Source organism: Rhinolophus sinicus, linkage group LG09, assembly GCF_036562045.2.
Source record: "Rhinolophus sinicus isolate RSC01 linkage group LG09, ASM3656204v1, whole genome shotgun sequence".
In the NCBI taxonomy this organism is placed as follows: domain Eukaryota; kingdom Metazoa; phylum Chordata; class Mammalia; order Chiroptera; family Rhinolophidae; genus Rhinolophus; species Rhinolophus sinicus.
Genome location: NC_133758.1, coordinates 100242847 through 100265489, shown reverse-complemented (window position 1 = coordinate 100265489; position 22643 = coordinate 100242847). Strand labels below are relative to the sequence as shown.

General features: G+C 36.5%; 1 protein-coding gene across 6 annotated transcripts; it reads left to right on the top strand.

The window, feature by feature from the left end:
* The first annotated feature begins 567 nt into the window (after window positions 1-567).
* Window positions 568-20864, top strand: TRA2A (transformer 2 alpha homolog). Of its 6 annotated transcripts, none has more exons than XM_074340862.1 (9): window positions 596-821; window positions 10127-10428; window positions 10720-10853; window positions 13183-13348; window positions 15237-15425; window positions 17709-17824; window positions 19268-19399; window positions 19717-19784; window positions 19943-20864. In XM_074340862.1, the coding sequence occupies exons 4-9, from the start codon at window positions 13316-13318 to the stop codon at window positions 19951-19953; spliced, it is 549 nt and encodes a 182-aa protein (XP_074196963.1). In that variant the 5' UTR covers window positions 596-821; window positions 10127-10428; window positions 10720-10853; window positions 13183-13315; the 3' UTR covers window positions 19954-20864. The 6 variants fall into 6 exon arrangements, with proteins under 6 accessions (XP_074196960.1, XP_074196963.1, XP_019583264.1 ...); XM_019727705.2 differs by having other exon boundaries at window positions 10127-10439; XM_074340859.1 differs by having other exon boundaries at window positions 568-821; window positions 10127-10853.
* The last annotated feature ends 1779 nt before the right edge of the window (window positions 20865-22643 follow it).

The following is a 22643-nucleotide window of genomic DNA, read 5'->3' as shown; positions in this document are numbered from 1 at the left end:
TTAACTCATGGAAGTTCATGAGCTCACCTATTCAAACTCCATGGTCCTAACTTCCTTTTCATAAAACTCTATGGTTCTAAGTTCCTATCTCCCTGCCTTAAATACCCTCCTTCTTAGCACACAAGCCAGATGTGCATCTGGATTGCTGGGTCTGCAGGTGCTGGGTTGCAGCCCTTTTTCCTTTTCCCAAATAAAACCTTTTTGGTGACAGACTACCTAGTCAGTATTATTGTTCACTCGACACACTGCAAAGCACCAACGTTGATGGAAAGAAAGAGTGCAAAAAACATCCAAAAATAAAAGCCTACTAATCATATATGTTTCCTTTTTTTTTCCGTCATAAGAATCCACTTGGAAAATATATAAAGGAGTCAAGGTCAATAAAAGCTCATCTGGTGACTAAACATCTTGAAAAGGACTGATGCATTAGAAAGGAGTCTGAAGTTTGGCGGCCAACGCTTGAGATTAGGTTACTACGCACGAGGTTTGGAGCACACGCCACCCAGCCGGGTAGGCCAAGACCGCAACAAAGCATCGCGGGAGGCGGGGCTCCTGACGTCACAGGGACGTCCCGCCCCCTTACGCTGCGCACTAGCGAGGCCACAAGATTTCTGGCGGCGACGGCGCCATCTTGCAGGAGCCTGAGACCGAGTGGGAGTGGAGTGTAGCGGCCGTTGTTGCCGACCCTTTCCTTCTCCCCACGGTCCAGTCAGCGGGTTGATTAGGCCATAGGCCTTCAAGCCGAGACTTGTCTCTTATTTAATTCTGGGGAGCGCCTGGCCGACATGAGTGATGTAGAGGAGAACAACTTCGAGGGCAGAGTGAGTACAAAGCCGCGGGAGCCGTCTTCGGCGGCGGCCCGATGCTCGGGGTTTCACGGGGACGAGCACGGTCGGGCTGGGTTGCGGGGAATTTTGCGGGGGCCTTTGGGGAGCAGCCTCTGGAGCCATCGCGGTTGCTTCCTCACATCCCAAGATGGCTTCTGGGTTCCACTCCTGCCCCAAACACCACGGATGACTCGCTCCCCTTTTTTAGGGACTGACTGACTGATGCCTGGACTCCTGGGTCCGATTTCCCCCTGCAGCGCGCCCTCCCTTCTTCCCACCCCTGAGCCTTCCTTATCTCTGTTCCGAGGTTTGGGTCCCCGTCGCGGTGGGGCGGGCGGAGACGGCAGGGAGTTCCCCTCCGACCGGATAGTGGTAGGTGCTTCCTGCGGTGGCATTTCTGGCGACCCCGAGCATCGTAGAGGGTCTCGGGATCGAAAGTGCGCGGGGCTGTCGTCCGGGCGGGCAGCAGCTGGCTGGGGACTAGCTGGGGCCTGTGTCTCCTTGGCTCTCTGTTGCAGTGAGCGGCCGCGTCTCTGTTGCAACCGGCGGCGTTGCGTCTATAAAGGCGAAAGCCTTGAGGTTGAAGGTGGGACGAGCCTAATGAAGTGGTTAGTCAACGACCGCATCGACCCTTAAGCGTTCTTAAGACGAGAGCTGTGAGGGGAAAACTACGCGAGGAGCCCTGTTCCCTATTATAATGCCCCTTCTACTTTCCTTTCATTTCAAAATGTAGAAATGCTATAACGCCTTATTTTTCTGATTCCTTGATGTTTGGGTTCTTTTTCCCTCTATCTCTGAACTTCTAATGCTTTTCTTCCTGTGACCTTTCATCTAAAAACTGACCGCTCCTTTACAGGTTTTTTACGGTTAAAAAAAAAAAAAAAAGCAACAGAAATCTTCTGTCTTAATCTTACATAACTGAACACATTTCATGGCTCAGTATTTTAAAAATAGCTAGTCAGTTTATACTCTTCTCTAACTCAAAACGCTACCTGAAAATTTCAGGCCCTCTCCCATTTCTTTTCTCAACCCATCCTTCAGCAAAGAGGGCTCAAAGGTTTTCGTTATTTGGGGGGGATGAAAATAAACATCACAAAGATACATTATCGTAAGCTTAAATGGACTAGACGTTTATCAACGTTTGAGTTATATTTCCGAAGTTACCCTAGTAATGGAAGTGAGTGTGAAACCCAGAAAAGCAAACGGTGTCTCCAGGCAGCTGTTCTGGCTGTTGTGTTGGTAGTCTAGTCACTAGGGGAAACGCATAAAAAAACACTTAAGGTGTGTGCTGGATGGAATGCATTTTTTTATTTTAAAAGCTCATAATATAAACACCTGGAACTAGACAGTTAAATCAGAAGGTGGATTTGGGCTTTTGTTCTTTTTGAGAAAAGAGATTTAAAGAGATTAGAAACAAAAAGGCTACTTTCAGCGCTTTTAAGATCGGATTTTTAAAATAAAATCTGGAGCATAGATATAAATGAGTATGGTTGAATCTGCTCATTTATTATTGTCCCAACGAAACTTTTTTAAATCATGTAATAAAAGCACTTGATGGTGGTAAGCTGCTGCTTGTTTTGAAAATATTAGGTAGTTATGGGAATTCTGCTGTCCATTGGTCTTTCCTTCAATTAACTTGTAAAAAAATTATTTTTGTTCATGTTTGTTTTGATTTGTGGGGAAGTGAAGAGGATTATTTTGAGACCTTGTTTCCCTTTGAGGTCTTATTTTTTTAATTAGTCATCAAGTGGAGGAATGGAGCAAGTTCTAGATAATTATCCTTTTACCCACCTAATAGATGACTTCCACCCAATTGTAAGCTAAAATGTATGTAGGTATTAATTTATTTTAATAGAAAAGGGGTTTGTACCTCTCTCCCCAATAGTGTTTGTGGTCATAGAAAATATTTTTTCACACTGTGATACCAAAATGTATTTTAGTGTGAATGAACTCAGATTGAATAATGAATGTGCCCACACTCACCTATTATGTCTTTTTTTTTGTAGGTTGAGGTAATTGTCTTTTTTCATAATTGGTTAAAGAATTAGAAGAATGCCAGAAGCTTTTCTAAGGGTGTACTTTACCTTTTTTTTAATTCTAAAGCAATTCACTAGTGCTTTTGGTTTTTAAAGTACAGTGATCTTTTTGTCTCACCACAAAACCACAGTTTAAAAAGTTTTTACAGAATGTAATTTTTGTGTTCTTTGTATCTAAATGTAATCATCATTTAGAAAGGATTTTCACATCATGTTTTTGAAGTGTTTAAGTAATTGTTATACTTCAAACTCTTGACTAAAATAGAGAAAAAATTGATAGGTTAGTATTCAGATTTCATTTTCTTTACAGAATAAACAGCACATAGTAACACCATCTTACTGAAAAAATATTTAGAATTAGAAGGTAACTTTCTAGAGACTGTAGAACACATTAGAGAAACTGGGCTAACAGTAATAGTTCCTACTTTTGTATCATTTTAGAATCTATACCCCCCACAAAAAAATGACATATTTTCTAATTTACTCCTCACAATAATTTTTCCAAGGGCTGGAGTACTCTCACCATTTTAGAAATTAAAAACTGAGACCCACAGACCATGTAGCCAGGAATAGGAGATCTACAAGTCCCAGCCGTTTGCTCATTGCATACTTAACCTATGCTGTGTATATTTTGATAGGCTTTTTTAAAAAGACTGCGCTGTACTTCAGTGTCTCAGCCATTAATGGATTTTGCTAAAAACCAGTTACGGGAGCTTAATTTTCTATTATAGATTAATGCCGCTTCCATTTTAAAGAACCTGGAGTAAAAGAACTTTAGGAAAGAAAATATAATTGACTGAATTTAGTTATAAGTAACCCTTAGAGTTAACCAACCAAAATTCCCTTCTGCCTGAGGTGAATCTGCTGAGCATCTGCTGCCTTTTTATTAAAAAGGCCAGGTGTTCAGTGAAAGAGAACTTGAAGTCTTATTTGAGATGACTTACAGCTCAAATCTGGGTAAAAGTAAGTATATAATTAAGTACTGTGTGATAGAATTAGTAAGGAATTCAGAAAATGGAGCTGAGCAGTTTTGTGAGCTATGGGAAAGGAAAAACTTTACCTAATAAGTAAAACTTACACTGGATCTCATGATTAGAAAAATGAACACATGGGTGTGACAATTAGTAGGTTGCTGGAATAGTGAGAGATGATAGATTTGACTAAATACACAGTCAGACTAAATATGCAGGGTTTTGAATTCTAGATTTAGGAATTCGGACTTAATCCATGGTGCAGTAAGGAGCCATTTCTGGACTCTTAATTCTGGGAATTGCATAACGAAAAGAATTTTAGCAAAGAATAGGCTGGTACAGGAGGAGCAGCAAGGCCCGGTTGAAATATTTAAGGAAGGGAATTATAAAAAATCTGATCTAAACAGGACATCAATGGGATGTAAAGAATAAGTGAGACATTTTTAAGGGATCCAGGAGAATAGTGGTGCCCTTAAAATCAATAGAATCATCAAAGCAGTTTCTTGGGATATTTTAAGTGAAAATGTCTTTTAGAGCTGGGAGTCAGGTTGGCACTGGAGCTATGACTCTGCATATTATCTTCAAAAAGAATGAATTATTCGCTTCTCACAGCTTCAACTAAAATTAGGATTTCGATCTCAAAAAATTTTAATGTCCTTTAGAAAAAAACATTGAGTCCAATTTTTTTCTAATACAATGGCCCAGTGTTTTTAATGGAGGTTAATGATTCTTTATCATGTAGGGATCCAGCTTATAATTCCACAGTTGTCTTATGCTTTGTAGTACAGTTGAAGAGGAAAATTACTACTTATTGTTCCCTTTTGAGAGCTTGCTCCTACTTTTTTTAGACTTACTTAGGGCTCCTCTTCTTAATATATGAGATTATTGACTGGATGACATAGTGAAGAGCCAAACACAAATTCGTCTGTACCAATTTGGAATTAAAATTTGTGTGTGTTAATACTTTGATGAACAGCAGAAATAGGGGAAGGTTTATTCTCTGACACCTGATTTGTAATAATAGGGGTGATGACTATGCCATTCAAAATCCAGCTTGGGGACTTGTTCCTTTTTTTTAAAAAAAAAGTCCTTAAACTGGGTTTTTAAATTTTCTGCTGAAAATTTTAAGTGTGAGGGTACTAGAGAGGTTTGCCCTCTCCCCTCCTTTTTTAAAAAATAATGTAAATAAAATTGAATCCCTGTTTTACAGATAAGTATGTCAGCACTTTAGCTTTTAAAAAAAAACTTAGTTCAGCTCCTTCAGCAATTTAATTTCCTCTCATCACATCGACCTGTTACAAAAGGGTAAGGCTTCCTTATAATAAGTGTTGTAGTAAACTTGAGACAGTCTTATTTTCTTGGGTTTAGTTTAGTCCTAAAACTAAGTACTATCATCCAGTTCTAATGCTTTTTTTAATCAAAAACTCCCACTATTCACGCAAAGAATTTGTAAACTTGAAATATTTTAATGCTCAAAGATTTTTATATTTAAAATTCTTTCACCGAAGGGTGCTAATTTGCTCAATAGAACTAGAAAGTAGGATTTTAAAAAGGAGCAATGCAATGAATTGTACCCATAGTACATAACTGTAACTTTACAGATTTGACATACATGGTGCTTATGGTTTGTACCATTCCTAAGAGAGAATAAAATAGTCATGGGATGTGAAAGACTAGCAAGGGATTTAAATATTTAGGAATGAGTCGTTAAAAAAATACAAATAAACTTTATGGACTTAATTTTGTAAATGAACTGAAGTTGTTTACTTCTGGTATAACACGTGTAATATGATAGGTGTGAAATGGCCGTGAATAATCAGCATAGTTTTCTAGAACTTGTCAGACAGTGTGAAAACTTTGTGTTTGTAGTCTCAGTGGATGCTTAGGCATCAAATAACTAACCCTGGGACCTTTGTAAAAAGGTATATATTCACATGCTGAGTTAATAATGATATTTGTTCATATGTCCTAACAGATTTAGCAGGACAGGAGTAGAGGTGAGAAAAATGGTAAAGATCGTGGGAGGAAAAGAATCAGTAAACACTGTAAAAGAGTTTGAGGGGAATATGAAAGGAAATGTGGTTTCCCCTACCTCCTTTAAATTACTACCATGTATTATTGTGTATACTTCTTATTGTTTTATGATTTTCACCGAAAGTGTGAGTGAGGAGGCCTGACCAATCTGAAGAAAAGTTATGATTTTTCCTTTGAACTCAGGCCGTGTAGTCTTACTCAAGATTCATAAATATTTCATGATGTTAGAAGATGAGAACATAACTAGAGAGTTCAGTAACAGGTTCTTAGTAGTTTGCTTTCAGTTGCTGTCTGTTGGCTTTTAATGTACCTAAGAGGACATCTTAGTCCTTATAAACTTTTCTATACCTTTGAAATTGTTGCTTATACACTAGAGTTTTGGAAATGACAGTTTATCGTGAAATAAGCTGGCTGGTTTATGAGCCATGTTTAAATTAAACTTGTACAAAATATAAATTTTACAGGTAATTTCACAGTTATGACATGAATTTAAATTTGATTATATATGTATAAGCGCCAATTCTTTGTTGAGCGTTCCCAAAATTATTCGAAACTTTAGAGCATATAGACACAGTGTTAGAATACCAGTGAGCCTTTGCAGATACAAAGACCACTGTAATCTCACTTAGAATGCATCATTCAGATACGACCTCAAAAGAAGGGAAATTACTGTTTTAAAATAGCTGTTGTGAGCAATTGGTATTTTCTTTTTAAGGAATTGTTCTAGTAGCAGCTATGGGTTAAGAAGAGAGACTGGGGATATTTCTCGTATTAAGCCTAAGAGTCTGTAAAAGAAAAAGTCTATCATACTCAAGAGAAAGGAGGCAAAACTGTTATGTCTGTAGACTGAAATTAAAGAATTGAATCAACACAGGTTTCCCACAGGTCCTAGAGAGCGAAGTTCTTAGTACAATAAATATTAAGCTATTTGAGTAATATAAGTACCCCTACACACACACACATACAGTTTACCTAAATGCACGAGTGTATTTCTATGGAAATAGATCTCCAATTTCATAAAGTAGTAGGAAAATATACTTTGAGAAAGTTTGTTTTAAAAGTTTATACTATATTCATATAGACTTGAGTTTGTGTAAACTTGGCAGTATTACTTGGCATAGAACTTGCCTTACCATAATATTAGAATTGGTTACAGTGTAGCATTTATATTGATTTATGTGTTTATTTAATGGGCTTTAAGTATTACACATGTATATTGTTGGAATTTTTTCCACCTACATTAGCTGTATTAAACGACACGGCAGTTATTGCCTGCGTAGTTGTTCATGTCCTGCGACAGTGTGTGCATGTATTTAATAATACATTCTCCTGATTAAAGGAATAGGACATAGTTATTTTCAATGTGTAAAATGCACCTGTATTTTAACACAGAAAAGAAACATGGTCTTAGATTACTTTATTGAATACTCTTAATATTTATAGTTAGCTTCCTCCTTTTTATTTTTGGTTGTGTCCTTCAGCTAACCCCAGATATAGGTACCTTGATAATAAAGAATAGTTAAAAGAACAAACACACATCATTTAAACAGGTTGTACTGTGAGAACTTTCTGCTTGGCTTTTGGTTTATAGTAGTTAGATTTATATTAAAATTCATGATATGATTTGGTTACAAGTCAAAAGTAGAAAAGGATAAACTAGCATTTGTCTATAAAGGGCTTATTGTAGCCTGGTTGCTGATGCACAGTTCAGTAAAAAAGACATTTATTTGGTGCCAGCTTTTGAGAAATAAGTTGCTTAAAAATGGTAAATATTAATGCAAATATTTTTCTATGTGAAGATTTAACTGCTAGTTATTATGACAGGCCATTTTTTAGGTATTATAGTAAAAATAATTCTGAAGAATTAAAAGTTTATATTTGTAGTTTATTCATCTCTAGTCTCTAAATTGTTTTGGAAGGTTAAAACGATAGTGACAGCTTTGTAATCGGGAGTTAAAGGGGAGTTAAGAGGACTGTTTCTCACAAATGCCTAACCACTACACTGTACACCTGAAACTAATATAAAATAATACTATCAACTGTAATTTTAAAATATATGTAGTCACAGGATGTAAAATACAGCATAGGGAATATAGTCAATGGTACTGTAATAGCTTGCTTATATGGTGTCAGACCAGTAGTAGACTCGGTGAGGTTATCACTTAGTGAGGGGTGTAAATGTCTAGTCACTGTTGCTTTGTACATCAGAAACTAATAATAAAAAGGACTGTTTCTTAACCTTGAATGATTCCAAGAAGAAATGTATGCAGGTTTAGTTTTCTCTGGTATCAAAATTGAAGGAGAGGCAACAAAGGAGGTTAGGTATTTGTGACACCTTGAAAAATGAAAAGCAGTCCTTTAAAAATACGCTGATATCTTTTGAAAAGATATTTTGTAATATCTTAATACTTTCATAACAAACTAAAAGGAAAATTGCATTTTTCCCCCCAATATGTAGCTATGCCAGAACTGGGATTCAAACTTTAAGAAGTTACTGAGTTACCTTGTTTACATTAATTCCTAAGAAGTGGTAATTTTCATCACTTGAATAATTTTCAACTGTTAGTTATGCTTATGAGGGAAGACTTGAAAATCAAATATACACATGTATTTGGACCATAAAATTTTTATCCCATAACAAAAAGCTTCACATAAACATTTAAGAATAAATGTTGGGTTTTAATGTAAGATTTTGATTTCTATCCTAGTCAAATAAAAGGTTTACAATGTCATAGAGCACAAAACCTTCTGATATGAGTATATATAACAGGGTTGTGGTGACGCTTATAGATCCTATTCCATCTACTGCTATTCAACAGTAGCATAAATGAATGTTTTACCAGCGTATCTGTTATATAAAGAGCAAATTAGCCCTACTTTCTTTCTTTCTTTTTTTCTTTCTTTATTTAAGTATTGAGTATTACTGTGCCTGCTGCAGGCATCTTGTCCAGGAATTTAGAGAGTATGTGAGATGTAGTGAAGGACTTATTGTGTGTGGCTAAATGGGGAAGGTTAATATTGAACAGAAAGGTAGCAATATATTTCAGTTTTATTTTCTGCTGAAAAAATAAATAGGCTTGGCAGCATTAGTACAGTTTTTGATAAATAAGTCTTTTGCCATTAAGCGCAAAGTAAAGGAAAGTTTTAAGGTGTTGCATGGTCGTCTTCTGGCGTAAATGAAAATTGGTGTGAAATTGGGATAATTATTTATACTACTAATCAAGGCTTAAATGGGCAGAGAAACCAAATTGTCAATTGTACTTTGGTCATAGGTGCCTCATGTATCAGTCAAATTAAAAAAAAAAAAAAAAGGAAGACTTAATCAGTTTTAAATTACTTGATTTGGAAAGTTTTGATTTATATTCAACTTTTTCAGAAGCCAGTCAGTTTTCTGGTATAGGATATAGTCACTGAGGGGAGTACAAATATTCATAACTGCATAAAATATGCAAAAACTGAACAAAAAGGTGGGATCAAAAAAGAAAGCCCGCGTTACTAATTTTGTAATGGCTTCTTGTACGTTATGATACATCATGGATAATACAGAGTTTTTAAATGACACAGTTGCAAAAATACATACATAAGGAATTTACAAGCCAAAGGGGAAATTTTAAGAATTTCATGCTTTCCCCATTTTTCAATATGCTTATTTTTACTTCAGAACATATTTTTCTGGTTACGTCAGAGTGAGCAAAGATAGTGGTCAAACAAAATTGGGAGATGTTCATAATTTTACTAATTTTTTCTACTTCTTTGAACCTCAGCATGTGTCCTATAATGTTTGAGTTAAGATGGGTGTGTACAGATACTTCAGCCTAGGATGCTTTGCTTTAACTATATATATCTTGATATCTTAGCATGGCTTAGTGGAAGCTTAGTTTAAGATCACTAAGAATCTTCAGGTTATAAATTAGAGAAAATGTAAAGCATAGGTGGGGGGATTGCAGTTAATGTTAGATTTATGCTTGAATTAACTATATTAAAATTGTTCACATTTTAGGAATTAGGATGAAACATGAAAGGGGAGGAGGGTGAAGAGTATGGTAAAAACATTTAGAGAAATTCAGTAAATTCTCTTTAATTTTTAGAAAGTAGACTTTTGAACAATTTTAAAGATTATAAAATTGTTTTTTTAAATTAACTAGTTATTTGCACTTTACCTGCTGGCTTTTCCATTTGGTAGATAACATTCTGAACTCCAGCAGAGTTTTATAATCCCCACGTGCTTAAATATACTAAATGTTCTTTTTCCATTAAGGTTAATGTTCGTGAAGAAATTGAAGAGTTTTTTCCAAGAATGTGGAAGATAAATCAAGATAAAAGAAGGCTAATGAAAAGTATTAAAGATCAGAAAATTAAAATTGAATGGGGGAAAAAATTGAACAGAAGATTGGTCAGATAGAAGCACTTGAATATTTTTTTTAAGGCTATTTTGAATTGTTTGAATTGGGGAAGAATACACGAAGTATGAAAAATGAAAAACTCAATGAAGAATGAAGAGAAGTAGAAAGCAAGAGTGAAGTAGAATTAAAAGAATCTGGAAGAATGAATGGGTCCTAGGTTAAGTAAATGTATGGTTTATGTTCCAGTGTCTGTATGATCAAGTTGTAGATGAATTTGCATGATTACTTAGTTAATAGAGAATTGGTGCTCTGGTTCAAGTAGGGAATTATTGAGGACAGTTAGCAGTATTAACATTGGGTTATTAATGAGCTGAAATTTTTTCTGGAGGGCGTTGCCTAACCATTTGTTTTTCAGGAGCAATCAATATAAATAATTACGGTACTTTAAATGTTAGGTGTTAGGCATCTGCGTGACCAGTGCCATTTGTAATACTGTCTTCTTTGTTAGGAGTCTCGCTCTCAGTCAAAATCTCCAACTGGAACTCCTGCTCGTGTAAAATCGGAGAGCAGGTCAGGATCTCGTAGTCCATCAAGGGTTTCCAAACATTCTGAATCCCATTCTCGATCAAGATCAAAATCCAGGTATGTGTTTTTAAAGTAATACTTAAAATGCTTTCCTTGGATTTTTCAGGGCAAAATGATTTTTGCTAAATCCCTCAGTTTTGCTGCGGGATTGTATAGAAATTTCAGCAAAGATGCACAATCACGTAGTGTTTCTCAAATTGTAGAATTTAGAAATAATATATTCTAGATAGAGACTTAAAGGTAGAGTCATTGCTAAGCCCAATTAAAACAAATTTGTCAGTTGATTTAAATGTACTTGGCATGTAAGGATTAGTGTTTGGTTTTATTTCAATAATATTTGCACAACAAAAAGATAATTTTCTCCATTGGAGACTTGGCGTGTAATTTAGTGTAGAGGAAGTTGATGTATGTATGATGTATGTTGTACTGATTATCAGAATGATATGAGAAGCTTTTTCAAGATTGACATTCCAGCTACATCGTATACCTGAAGACTCTGACCTTAGTAGGTTCAGGGTAGAATTCTGGTCAGATGTAATTTGGGGTGCAAGGTGCATTTGCTGACTTCAGCCTAGAATGTCTTCCCTTAGCTGTTCTCTTATCACTTGATTTACTTCTCTACCCATGTGTCACCCAAAAACATTAGATAGCACGAACACTTTTTATTCCCTTAATTATTTTTTCATAATACTTGTTGCTACCTGATTAGAGAAAAGATAGACACTCTTGAAGGGTTTTTAATTAATGTCTCACCTTTCATTACTGTTTGAAAAGTAACAATTAATATTTTAAGTGACCAATTTTCTTATTAATGTTTTTATTTTTCTAAATTAAGTCTGTAAATTAGTCTAAAGAAAATGGGAAATATCCTGTTTGGTATTCTTGTGCAAATATAAGTTTTCTTCATACATACCTCGTTCTACCCCCCAAATGATTAATTTCTTTTAGATAATAGGCCTCTCATTTTATTGTTTTCATTCCCACGCAGACGCTTTAATTGTTTGCAACCTTCAATGAATATGTACTCTCAGCTTGATATTCAAGCTTCTATACAATGTTGTCTCAGTCCTTCTCCAATCTTCCCTCTCATTACTTCCTTCATAAGTATCCTTATTTCTTGCAGATTGTACTGTTTTGCAATCCTCTGATTACATCTTCATGTCTTCTTGCCAAGGAACCTTTGCTCTTGCTATTCCTAGGACCCTTTTCGCCTGTCTACCTAGCAAAGTCTATTAAGCCTCCCAGCTTTATTATTAGCCTTCTTTGTTTTGAACAGCCGTCCCTCATTATTTTTCTTCCCTACACCCATGTGCTCTCTTTCTAAACTTTCTGGCCCTTAGCGTTTATAACATTTATTGAATGCCTTATAGAAGTTATTTTGTATAGCTGTTATCACTACACTTTTGTATAGCTGGTCTGGGTGTTTAGTTAAGGATGAGTCATAATGAATAGTAAATAAGAAATCGTTGTTGCATTAATAGGCAAAGAAAGAGGACTGGTTGAGAGCAACTAGAAATCAGACAGATGAACTAGGGGATTGGCAGTGGAGAGATGGGTGACATGCTGTAGAAAGCTTTAAGAAATGAAGACAAAAACAGAAATGAAGACTGTTAGGTTAGTTGGACATTTAGGTTGATGAATTAATTTAGTAGATGCTAGATTGCAGCAGGCTAAAGAAAGATTGGAAAGGAAGTGATACTTAACAGTAAAGGGAATATAGAACAATATTGAGAAGATGGTAAGTGATTCAGTCAAAGGATTTTATTGTGGTAATGGTAGTTGGTGATTTATTTTGTCTTTTGTGGTAAAGTACACACAAAATTTAGTCACCCATTTTTAAGTGTAAAGTTCAGTTGTATTACATACATTCACATTGTTGTGCAACCATCACCACCATCCATCTCCATAACTATCCCCATTAAACAATGACTTTCCCATTCTCCCCTTCTCCCAGCCCCTGGCAACCACAATTGTACTTTCTGTCTTAATGATTTTGATTACTAAGTACCTCATATAAGTGGAATCATACAGTATTTGTTTTCTTGTGACTTGTTTCACTTGGCATAATGTCCTCAAGGGTCATCCACGCTGAATATTACAAAATTTCATGCCTAGAGGTAGTTGTTTTTGTTTTTTTGTTATTTTTTCTTTTTAAAGAAAGTAGAGCCTTAACGTGCTTGTAAGATAAGGTGAAGAGATTGAATGTACAAGGGATAGACTGAGAACAGGAGAATATTGTAGTGATTAAGAGAATAAGAGGAGGAATAGCGATTCCTCAGAAAGGAGAAAGGAACTGAGAATAATAAGCAGGGATATATGTATGTGTAGATCGTTGGCGTTGGCAATTTTGTTTCAGTATTTTCACCTAAATTTATTTCTCACAAAGGTCGAGGTCAAGGAGGCATTCTCACAGACGTTACACTCGATCCAGATCACATTCTCACTCTCATAGGAGACGGTCTCGAAGTAGGTCATACACACCAGAATACCGGCGTCGAAGGAGCCGGAGTCATTCTCCAATGTCTAACCGGAGAAGACATACAGGCAGCAGGGTATGTGGTTTTTAAAAGTCGATGGAAACTGATTTTGTCTTTCATGTGTGTTTAGTCATGGCATAATATCTTGCTTTTATGAGAGCAAGACCATTGTTTAAAGGTGGTGTTTCAGAAACATCCTTGAGTGTATGAATATGATTTACATGCATTTAAGTATGTTTTCTTGACTTTTGAGTAGTTAAAAGAGACGAAATTTGGGAAGAAACGGTATGTTCCAAGAATTAAAATGAAAAGCATAAACTGAGTTGAGAATATTGAGATACAAAGTTTTATGGGGGGTGGGCAACAAGGAAATACCGAAAACTAGTAATACAAGATATGATCAAACAATATGGTGAATGTTTAAATTTTTAAAAAATTATTACAGTAAAAGACATATTGCCATTAATTCCCCTCAAAATACTCCCCCTTGCTTCGAACACACCCCATCGTTCTTGACACTTTCTGAAGCAGTTCTGGAAGTCCTCTTTCGTGTCTTGAGTTGCGCTGTTTTGGCTGCCTTGATGTCCTGAATCATTTTGATTTTGGGGAAGAGCCAGAAGTCTCACGGTGCCAGATCCGGTGAACAAGGTGGATGGGGAAGCACCGTAATGTTTTTATTTGACTGAAATTGCTGTACTAAAAGTGATGTGTGACACGGAGCGTTGTCATGATGGAGAATGATTTACGGGACACTTTAAAACACACCTTCTGTCAACAATAGCTCACACCCGACTGACTACACTGAATAAGTTGAAACTTGTCACACACTGTAACTGAGGTTCCACGCACAGCTTCTGGCCAAACCCCCCATCCCCACCCCCCCACTGAAGAGCTGTCTGTTTCTGTTGGATGGCACTTGGTGATCACAATGGAAAGGCTCCGTTTCACACATTGCTTCTGGTGTGTGGCAATTTCTGTCAGATAAAAACAACAGTGTGTCCTTATTCACCATATCTGGCACCATTCGACTTCTGGCTCTTCCCCAAAGTCAAAATGACCATGAAAGGTAAACGTTGTGAATCGATTCAGTACATTGAGGCAGCCATGACAGCACAACTAAAGACACTCATGAAAGAGGACTTCCAGAACTGCTTCAGAAAGTGGCAAGAACGACAGGATAAGTTTTTGAAGCAAGGGGAAGTATTTTGAGGGGGATTAATGATAATGTGTCTTCTACTGTAATCAGTTGTTTTTTATTTAAACATTCACCATATTTTTTTTATCACACCTCATAGTTAGCACTTGTAGTATTGAGCACTGTGCGAAGTTCTTTAATACATTTAATACTAACATCTCTGTAAGTTCTTTAATACATTTAATACTAACATCTCTGTAAGGTAAGCTACCATGGTATAGATAGGGAAATCGAATCTTGGATATGTAACATTGAGGTTTATTTGCTTTTTCGCTAACTGGCAGAGCCCAGGTTTCAACCAGGCTCTTGATTAATGTTCCTGTGTTTAACTTCTATGCTGTGCTTATGTGATACTGTATCATTTAACTGCTGGAGTCTGCTAAAGAATAAGGGGGAATGGCAGTATAATCAGCAATTACAGATGAAGTCAGATTAAGTACAAATCTATAAGGGATGTAAAACATTTTGATAATCTGAAAATTCGGCATTAAACTAAGGGTGAATTCTTGGATGAATTCTGAAAATTGCTGGGCTATAGAGAGTAGGATTGTTTTTACTCAGGCTGCAACCTGAAGTATATTCTAGCCAAGGCCTGGGTGTATTATGAACTGTAGGACGTGGCTCATCTGGTTTTTTCCCTCTTACATTATTTCCAAGTCACTTGAAACAATATAGTCTTTGTATATTGGGTGAGGTGTTCAAAGTATTTCTGTTTTAATTTTTATTTTAATTTGGAGCTTAAAATGAAATGACCTCTTTACTCAATAGGCGAATCCAGATCCCAACACTTGTCTTGGAGTGTTTGGCCTCAGTTTGTACACAACAGAGAGAGATCTGCGTGAAGTATTTTCTCGGTATGGACCATTGAGTGGCGTCAACGTGGTTTATGATCAGCGAACTGGACGGTCAAGAGGATTTGCTTTTGTTTATTTTGAGAGAATAGATGATTCAAAGGAGGTAATTTTGTTTTTATAATTGTGTCAATTGGGAAATTTTCTAATGTGCATGATTATAGTATTGAGTTACTGTTAAAGGTTGATTAACAGACTTGCAGTTCCATAAACATGTCCTCTTTCATTCTTGATTCAAACTCTGCCTTTCAGTGTTACAATTGGAATGGCCAGTTTCACTTTCTGAGTTAATGGGAAAAAATGAAGTGTGTGTTTTCTTTTGGATAAGCCTTATTAGTGCTCCAAGCAGATGATTAAATTCACTTTTTAGAATTATGGTATTTAGATTTAATCTGTTTAATTTTGTGTCTGATTAGCTGCCTGTGTTTAGATACAGAGCTTTGTTTTTCTATTCTCTCAATATTCATTTATCCTGTTCTATAATTGGAAAGTAATACATGAGAAGAATTGATATATTTGCATTTTTATTTAGTGCCATTCTTAATTTGCCTAACAGAATGATCCTAATCAATGTTGGTGATTTAAAATAGTGCTGTTCTCATGTATTAGGTATTGGAGTGTAAAAGAAGCAGTAGGCTTGCTTTCTCTATACTAAAAATTTATCACAATTGAGTTAGAAAACTCCATTTTAAGGAATTTGAGGCTCATTGTTAAGGTTTTTGTCGAACCTTAAGAAATGGCAAGTACTGGCATTTTTTGTACCATTTTCCATGTGACAGTTGGATATGTAGGTCATTATTGCTTTATGTATCAAGAGTGCTTGATTGTAACATAAACAATAATAAATGTTACCTATCTTTTAAAAATAATAGACTATTGGCATCTAGTGGGTAGAGGCCAGGAATAATACTAAACATCCTATAGAGCACAGGATAGCGCCCACAACATAAAATTAGCAATCTCAAAATGTTAATAGTGGTGAGCTTGAAAAACCTGGCTAGTTCTAACAAAATAATGCCTCAGGTTGTAAATAAATGTTTTTACATTTATATAACAGACATTCTAATAGACATTTGTCAGTATTATGGTTTTGTTTTGTTTTTAGTGTTAACATACAGTGATTGGATAACTAAAACTGCAGTTAAGGGAGGCTACTGTATTTGTGATTTGTTTATTCCTGTTCTCAACTAAGGGATCAGGGTGTAAATTTAGAAATACCAGGATATCTGATCTGAAGTAAATGTTGGAAATGAACCATATCACAGTTTTTTAATACGAAACTTGTTTGTCCTATCTCTTGATACCTCTTCCCCCAGGTTTATTTCTGGGTAAAATAAAATGAAAATGGCAACTTAGTTCCAAAGAACTTCTTGCAGATTTTTTAAAGTGGTTGAAGTATTATTGAATTTATTAGTATTAGTGTCAAAGGGCAAACTGATGGGGAAAGTGAATGCAGATACAAAGACTGTAGGAGCACTTACTGACAGATTTCAAGGTTCCTTTATATTTGGAGCTCACTAGGTGGCAGTGTGTTGCCTAAGGAATGTCTTGACTAGTTTAGACTTGTCAGCTGAATTGTGGTTTCTCCTTTGATTTGCCCAGACTGAAATTAGTTACCGCAGCCTCAGAGTTATGCGGGCTTCCCTGAGTTGGGTAGTTCCTTCTTTTTCCATGGCTGTTGCTGCTGCCCCCAGTCTTCCATCACAGCCCACTTACGCGTCCATATGTACATTAGAAAAGTCAATACTATTGACATGCATCTAGCAGGGATTAATGTGTAAAATCCTATCCCTTTTTTTAAAAGATTTTATTGGGGAAGGGGAACAGGACTTTATTGGGGAACAGTGTGTACTTCCAGGACTTTTTTCCAAGTCAAGTTGTTGTCCTTTCCATCTTAGTTGTGGAGGGTGCCGTTCAGCTTCAAGTTGTTGACCTTTTCAGTCTTAGTTGTAGAGGGCGCAGCTCAGCTCCAGGTCCAATTGCCGTTGCTGGTCGCCGGGGGTGCAGCCCACCATCCCTTGCGGGAGTCGAACCGGCAACCTTGTGGTTGAGGGGATGCATTCCAACCGACTGAGCCATCCGGGAGCTCAGCTCAAGGTGCCGTGTTCAATCTTAGTTGCAGGGGGCACTGCCCACCATCCCTTGTGGGACTCGAGGAGTTGAACTGGCAACCTTGTGGTTGAGAGCCCACTGGCCCATGTGGGAATCAAACTGGCAGCCTTCGGCGTTAGGAGCACGGAGCTCCAACCCCCTGAGCCACGGGGCTGGCCCACTATCCCAATTTTAAGTTTTAAATTTTTGAAAGGAAAATGTGTTAAATTTGTTACAATTTTGGTAGTTTCTCCTTGGTGAATTATGCATGACATTCTATGCCTATTCTCCTTTAAAGGCTATGGAAAGGGCAAATGGAATGGAGCTGGACGGTAGAAGAATTCGTGTGGATTATTCTATCACCAAGAGAGCGCACACACCTACACCAGGCATCTACATGGGCCGACCAACTCAGTAAGATTTCAAGTTTCCTAAGCTAGATTATTATAGCCAGAAATCCATCAGAAATGGCTAAAAAAATTTTGATGCGTCAAAAGGTAAAATGATTTTTCCTATAATTAAAATTGAAAGTTATTTAATTTGTATATAGTTTCTTTAGGTTTTATATATACAGTTGACCTTTGAACAAACTCGGAGGTTAGGGGCACTGACTTCCACACAGTCAAAGCCATGTATAACTTTTGATTCCCCAAAACCTCAGTTGTCCCTTAGTGTCCACCAGGGGTTGGGTCCACCCTGTGGATACCAAAATCCAAAGATACTCAAGTGCCTTATGTAACGTGGCATGGATCAGTGCATGCAGTCAGCCCTCTGCGTCCTCACACTTCCAACCATAGATCAAAAACAGTACAGGTATTTTACTGGGAAAAAAGTCAATGTGTAAGTAGACCCACTCAGTTCAATCCCATGTTGTTCAAGGGTCAACTGCACATATATGTACATATGCTCATGTGAATATGTGTGTGTGGACATACATATTCGAGCAAGGAGTAAATAAAAATAATGAAGTGCATTTCTGGCCCTTCTATGGTACTATAAAAATAGAACAATTAGATACTAGAAAAATATTGTATGCTCTTAAGAAAGTATTCTCTTTCTAGTCTCATGTGACGTTGGAAACCTCTGTGAATAGGGAGGGGTTTTACTGATAGCGTGGTTTTTTGTTTGTTTGTTTTTTAAAAACCAGCTTTCACATTGTGTAGAACATAAACGGAGGCTTTTATGGTGTGTGTGGTTTTTTCTGTTTGTTTGTTTTAATACAACCAAAGACAGTATTTATGTCTTAAGAATGAAAGCAGTAATATAGAGTTTCATCTAAAAGCTTACTGGGGACAGTGTAGGATTTGGCAAACTAAAGTGAACAAGTGTCCCTATGATGAGTTGAGAACACAGTAGGGAAAGAGGGCTTAGTTTAAATTCACTGCCAAAGCTTTAAACACTAGAGCTTGAAATTGTTTTAGTGCTGGACCTTAGTGTAAAGTAGTTCATTTCTTGCTGTTTAGGGTTGGTTACTTTTTAATTCTTGATGTTTTTAAATTGCTTTGAATTAGTCATAAGGGCACACATCTTAGCATTTTAGTACTGTTTTCCAGCACAGTCATTTTACCTTGTTGTAAAGTCCTATTGATTTGGGTAGTGCATTAATAAGAGCAGTTTATAGTTTGGAGAGTTGAAATCATTCCTGGTTATTTCTGTAAAGAATAGGAAGCCGTAGCAGAATACCATGGGCGTTAGCCAGCTAAGACGTGGAAGTAATTGGCATGACAGCGTTTCCTTTCTCCCTTATCTTGCCTCCTTCCTCTATTTTACTTTATTTTTTTAAAGTACCATTTTGTATTAAATGACATTGCAGAATAATCTTTCACACTGATGTGACATTTTTACATTTTCCTGCAGTAGTGGCGGTGGAGGCGGAGGCGGCGGCGGGGGCGGTGGAGGTGGTGGCGGCGGCCGGCGTCGAGACTCTTACTATGAGAGAGGGTATGAGCGTGGTTACGACAGATATGAAGACTATGATTACCGGTACAGGTAATGTTTAACTTGGGATTTCTGTTCTGAATTAGGTGATAGTAGTATTTGGCACTTTTAATTGATGTTTGATATGTATTAATAAAAATATTTAAAAGATTTTATATGATGCTTTCTTGAGAAAGTAGGAAAAAATTATCTGAAAGGCTGTGATTATCTGTATCTGCCAATTGTTGGGGCATATACTTATTGTTTATCATTTGCAGACGAAGAACTTAAAAGTTATCTTGGGTCCGTTATTTGCATGATGGGAAATTTGTATTTTCATCTACTTCAGTGGATTATGTGTATGCTAAGTAATCTTTTGTTTCCTACAGAAGAAGATCACCATCTCCTTACTATAGTCGATACAGATCACGATCAAGATCTCGTTCCTATAGCCCACGTATGTGCTCTTGTGCTTTTGTAGCATTAAGAACTTTATCTCTAACTTTAATGGTTGATTGTAGAAAATTGGGGTGTGTGGTGACTGTTGATAGTTGGGAAAAGGACAGGCAAGTCTAACTATAATTCATTTTGCCTTTTTTTTTTTTTCTTTTTCAGGACGCTATTGATAAACAGAATGGTTGCAGTTGAGGACATGTTTATCTTTTCCTCTTTCTCTTTTGTTGTTTAATTCTGGCTTTCTCTAATCCTTCCTACATCTTAAAAAGAACCCTTAAAAAACTCTGGTTTATTTAGCATCTACACTTTGTCAGTTGGAGTGCTGTTTTCCACCCCTTTTATTATTCTCTTAAAGATGTAACTGTCATTTTGAGTAGTTTAACATCTTGAGTTAAAAAAGGAGCTCCCAGTGTTATGCTTTGTAAATGGTGTGTTGTTCGGGGTTTGTTTTTTGTTTTTTCAGTTTTGGGAGTTTTTTTTTTTTTCTTCTTTTTAGAAAATAAACTGGCTAATTAAATGAGGAAAGAAATCTTTTTAAAGCTTCTTTTGTGTTAGATACTGTATTAGACACTGTATTAGAAGTCTGCATTTACAGTGAACTCCTTTTTTAACTTTCTTTTGGGGAAGATAGTAACACATAAAGTAGTTCAGTCATGTCACATTTGTCAGGGGTGGCATGGAGCAGTCAAATAGTTGAATGCAGAAAGTTTGAAGCTATAAAAGAAAACACTTGGTTATTTCTTTTGAAGAATGGAGTTTTTGAACCCTAAAAATTATGTCACTTTTTAAAAATGGGAAGCTTGTGGACGCCTATAAAACATGTTGTATTTAAAATACATCTGTTAAAATTACAAACTTAAAAGTGTGTTTTTTGTATTGAGTTTATTGAAGTTGAAGTACGCCCTTAATCAGTGAAGGACAACCTTTATTATTTATTACTTAGAGCAATTGTATACTTTGCTGTTAGAAATTTTGGTGTTAGGACAATGGTTAAGCAGGCTATTGTATAATATAGAGTCCTTAGAGGATATGTGTGGGGAAAAGTAGTCTCCTTTCAAATAAAAGTTAATTTCTTCGAAAATGGAATTGTCTCTTTATTGTGTTACAGTGGGAAAATAAAATTGGATTGATTTGGGAACCAGTCCTTCCTTTTTCCTGACATTTTTGCTTAAACCTAAATGTATAATCCTTGTTTCTTATTCAGTTTTTAAAAACCTTTGTTGTACTCTCTCTCCCCTTTTTTGTTGACCAAGTTGTAAATACTGAGTATTCAATATCAAGAATCATGCTGAAGGAACGATAAATAATATGGTTACTGTCTTCAAGAAGCCCACATTTTAGTAGGAAACACACTTAAATGACTGTAATGTAATGTAAGGGGAGAGTTTTTTAGCAAAGATGTGGAGGATGTTTTATAAAAAGCTATAGGACCATGAGCTCCTTTGTTTTTTTCCCTCAAAGCAGTGGGAGTAAAATTAGATTATTATGATCTGTGTAATAGATTGATAGGATCTGTGGTATTGAAGTGCCTCAGACATCTTTATTAAAAAGCTACTTTTCAAAATGTTTGTCTTTAAAAAAAATTTTTTTTGCCAATAAAGATGATATCCAAAGAACAAAGCAATCTCTTGTTAGTCCCTACAGGGTTTTGGTTTATGCAGGTTATTAAAAGACATATTCACTGCCTTAAAGAGAACATTAATCTGTTGACTATGGGAATACTTTAAAGATTTAAGCAGTATATCAACAAAAAGTGAGAAAACAGTCACAATCTGGAAGCGAACTAGTAGCCATATGAAGAGACAGTAAACTAACATGTAGATGTATTACGTATGTGTTAATGGAGAAAAAGCAGGGAAGGAGGGTCACAAGTTTAGGGCAGTCTTTGAAGACTTCGCAGAGAAGGTGAAATTTGAGTAAAATCTGAAGGTAAGGAAGGGAGCCTTGTAGCTATCTGGCCAGAGCACGTTAGGTATAGGGAACAGCTCATGTAATGACCTTAAGGCAGTAGAATACCTGGAATATTGGAGAAAAGAGCACAGCGATGATCACCAAGGGCTGAGCCTTGCTGGGGAGAGGGGTTGGGAGGAGTGGTTTTAACAAGAGGCAAGTTCTTTTATAAAGGGGAACTGTCAGAAATGGGTGCACAGGTGTAAGGTTACATACATATGTAGACATATATTAGGTTTAAAGACTAGATGTGTTAGATTGCATGGTATACGTCATAGAAATAAAAGTGGATCTTTCTGGGCCTCTTCTGATACCTATAGTACTAAAGTAAAAATCTAAATAATTTCAGCTCATTGAAGGTGAGAAACTTTCAGACTGGTTCCTATCTTTTTTGGGTCATGGAGCCCTTAAAAATCTGGAAAAAACTGCAATCTGTCTTCCGGGGAAAAGTGCACATATAAAACAATTTGTATACAAATACTTGATTTTTAAATTATTTTATGTGTAGAATAAGATCTGTAAGAATATGCACCAGCTTTCTAATCCCGGTTATTTACCCTGTGAAGTAGTCTGGAGAAAGGAACTTACAGAAAAACAATAGAACAATTTTACATACAAATACATGGACATTATGCGTAGCTCTGAGGATAAAAGCTCCTGTCATAGACATGGCCCAAGGATTCAGCAAGAATCCATTGCCTTTCCTGGCTGTTTGTTTTTTTAGGATGTGGCTTAGAACATTTGAATTTCATACCACCTTGAGAACTGTGAAGCACAAGTAGGGGGGAGGGGTGCCAAAAAAATGTATACAAGTGGACACTGGTCACAGTTGCTCAAGCAGCGTTGTACACTGTAATCAAGTATCTGGACGCTGGTGGTAACCACTTGGAGCACCTCTTGTAATTGCAGA

What these genes read in the sequence shown, in the direction of transcription:
- TRA2A (XM_019727684.2), top strand. Translation starts at nt 786, where the DNA reads ATGAGTGATGTAGAGGAGAACAACTTCGAGGGCAGA. An exon ending in CGATCAAGATCAAAATCCAG is followed by an intron (nt 10,854 to 13,182) that starts GTATGTGTTTTT and finishes TTTCTCACAAAG; the next exon opens with GTCGAGGTCAAGGAGGCATT. An exon ending in TACATGGGCCGACCAACTCA is followed by an intron (nt 17,825 to 19,267) that starts GTAAGATTTCAA and finishes ATTTTCCTGCAG; the next exon opens with TAGTGGCGGTGGAGGCGGAG.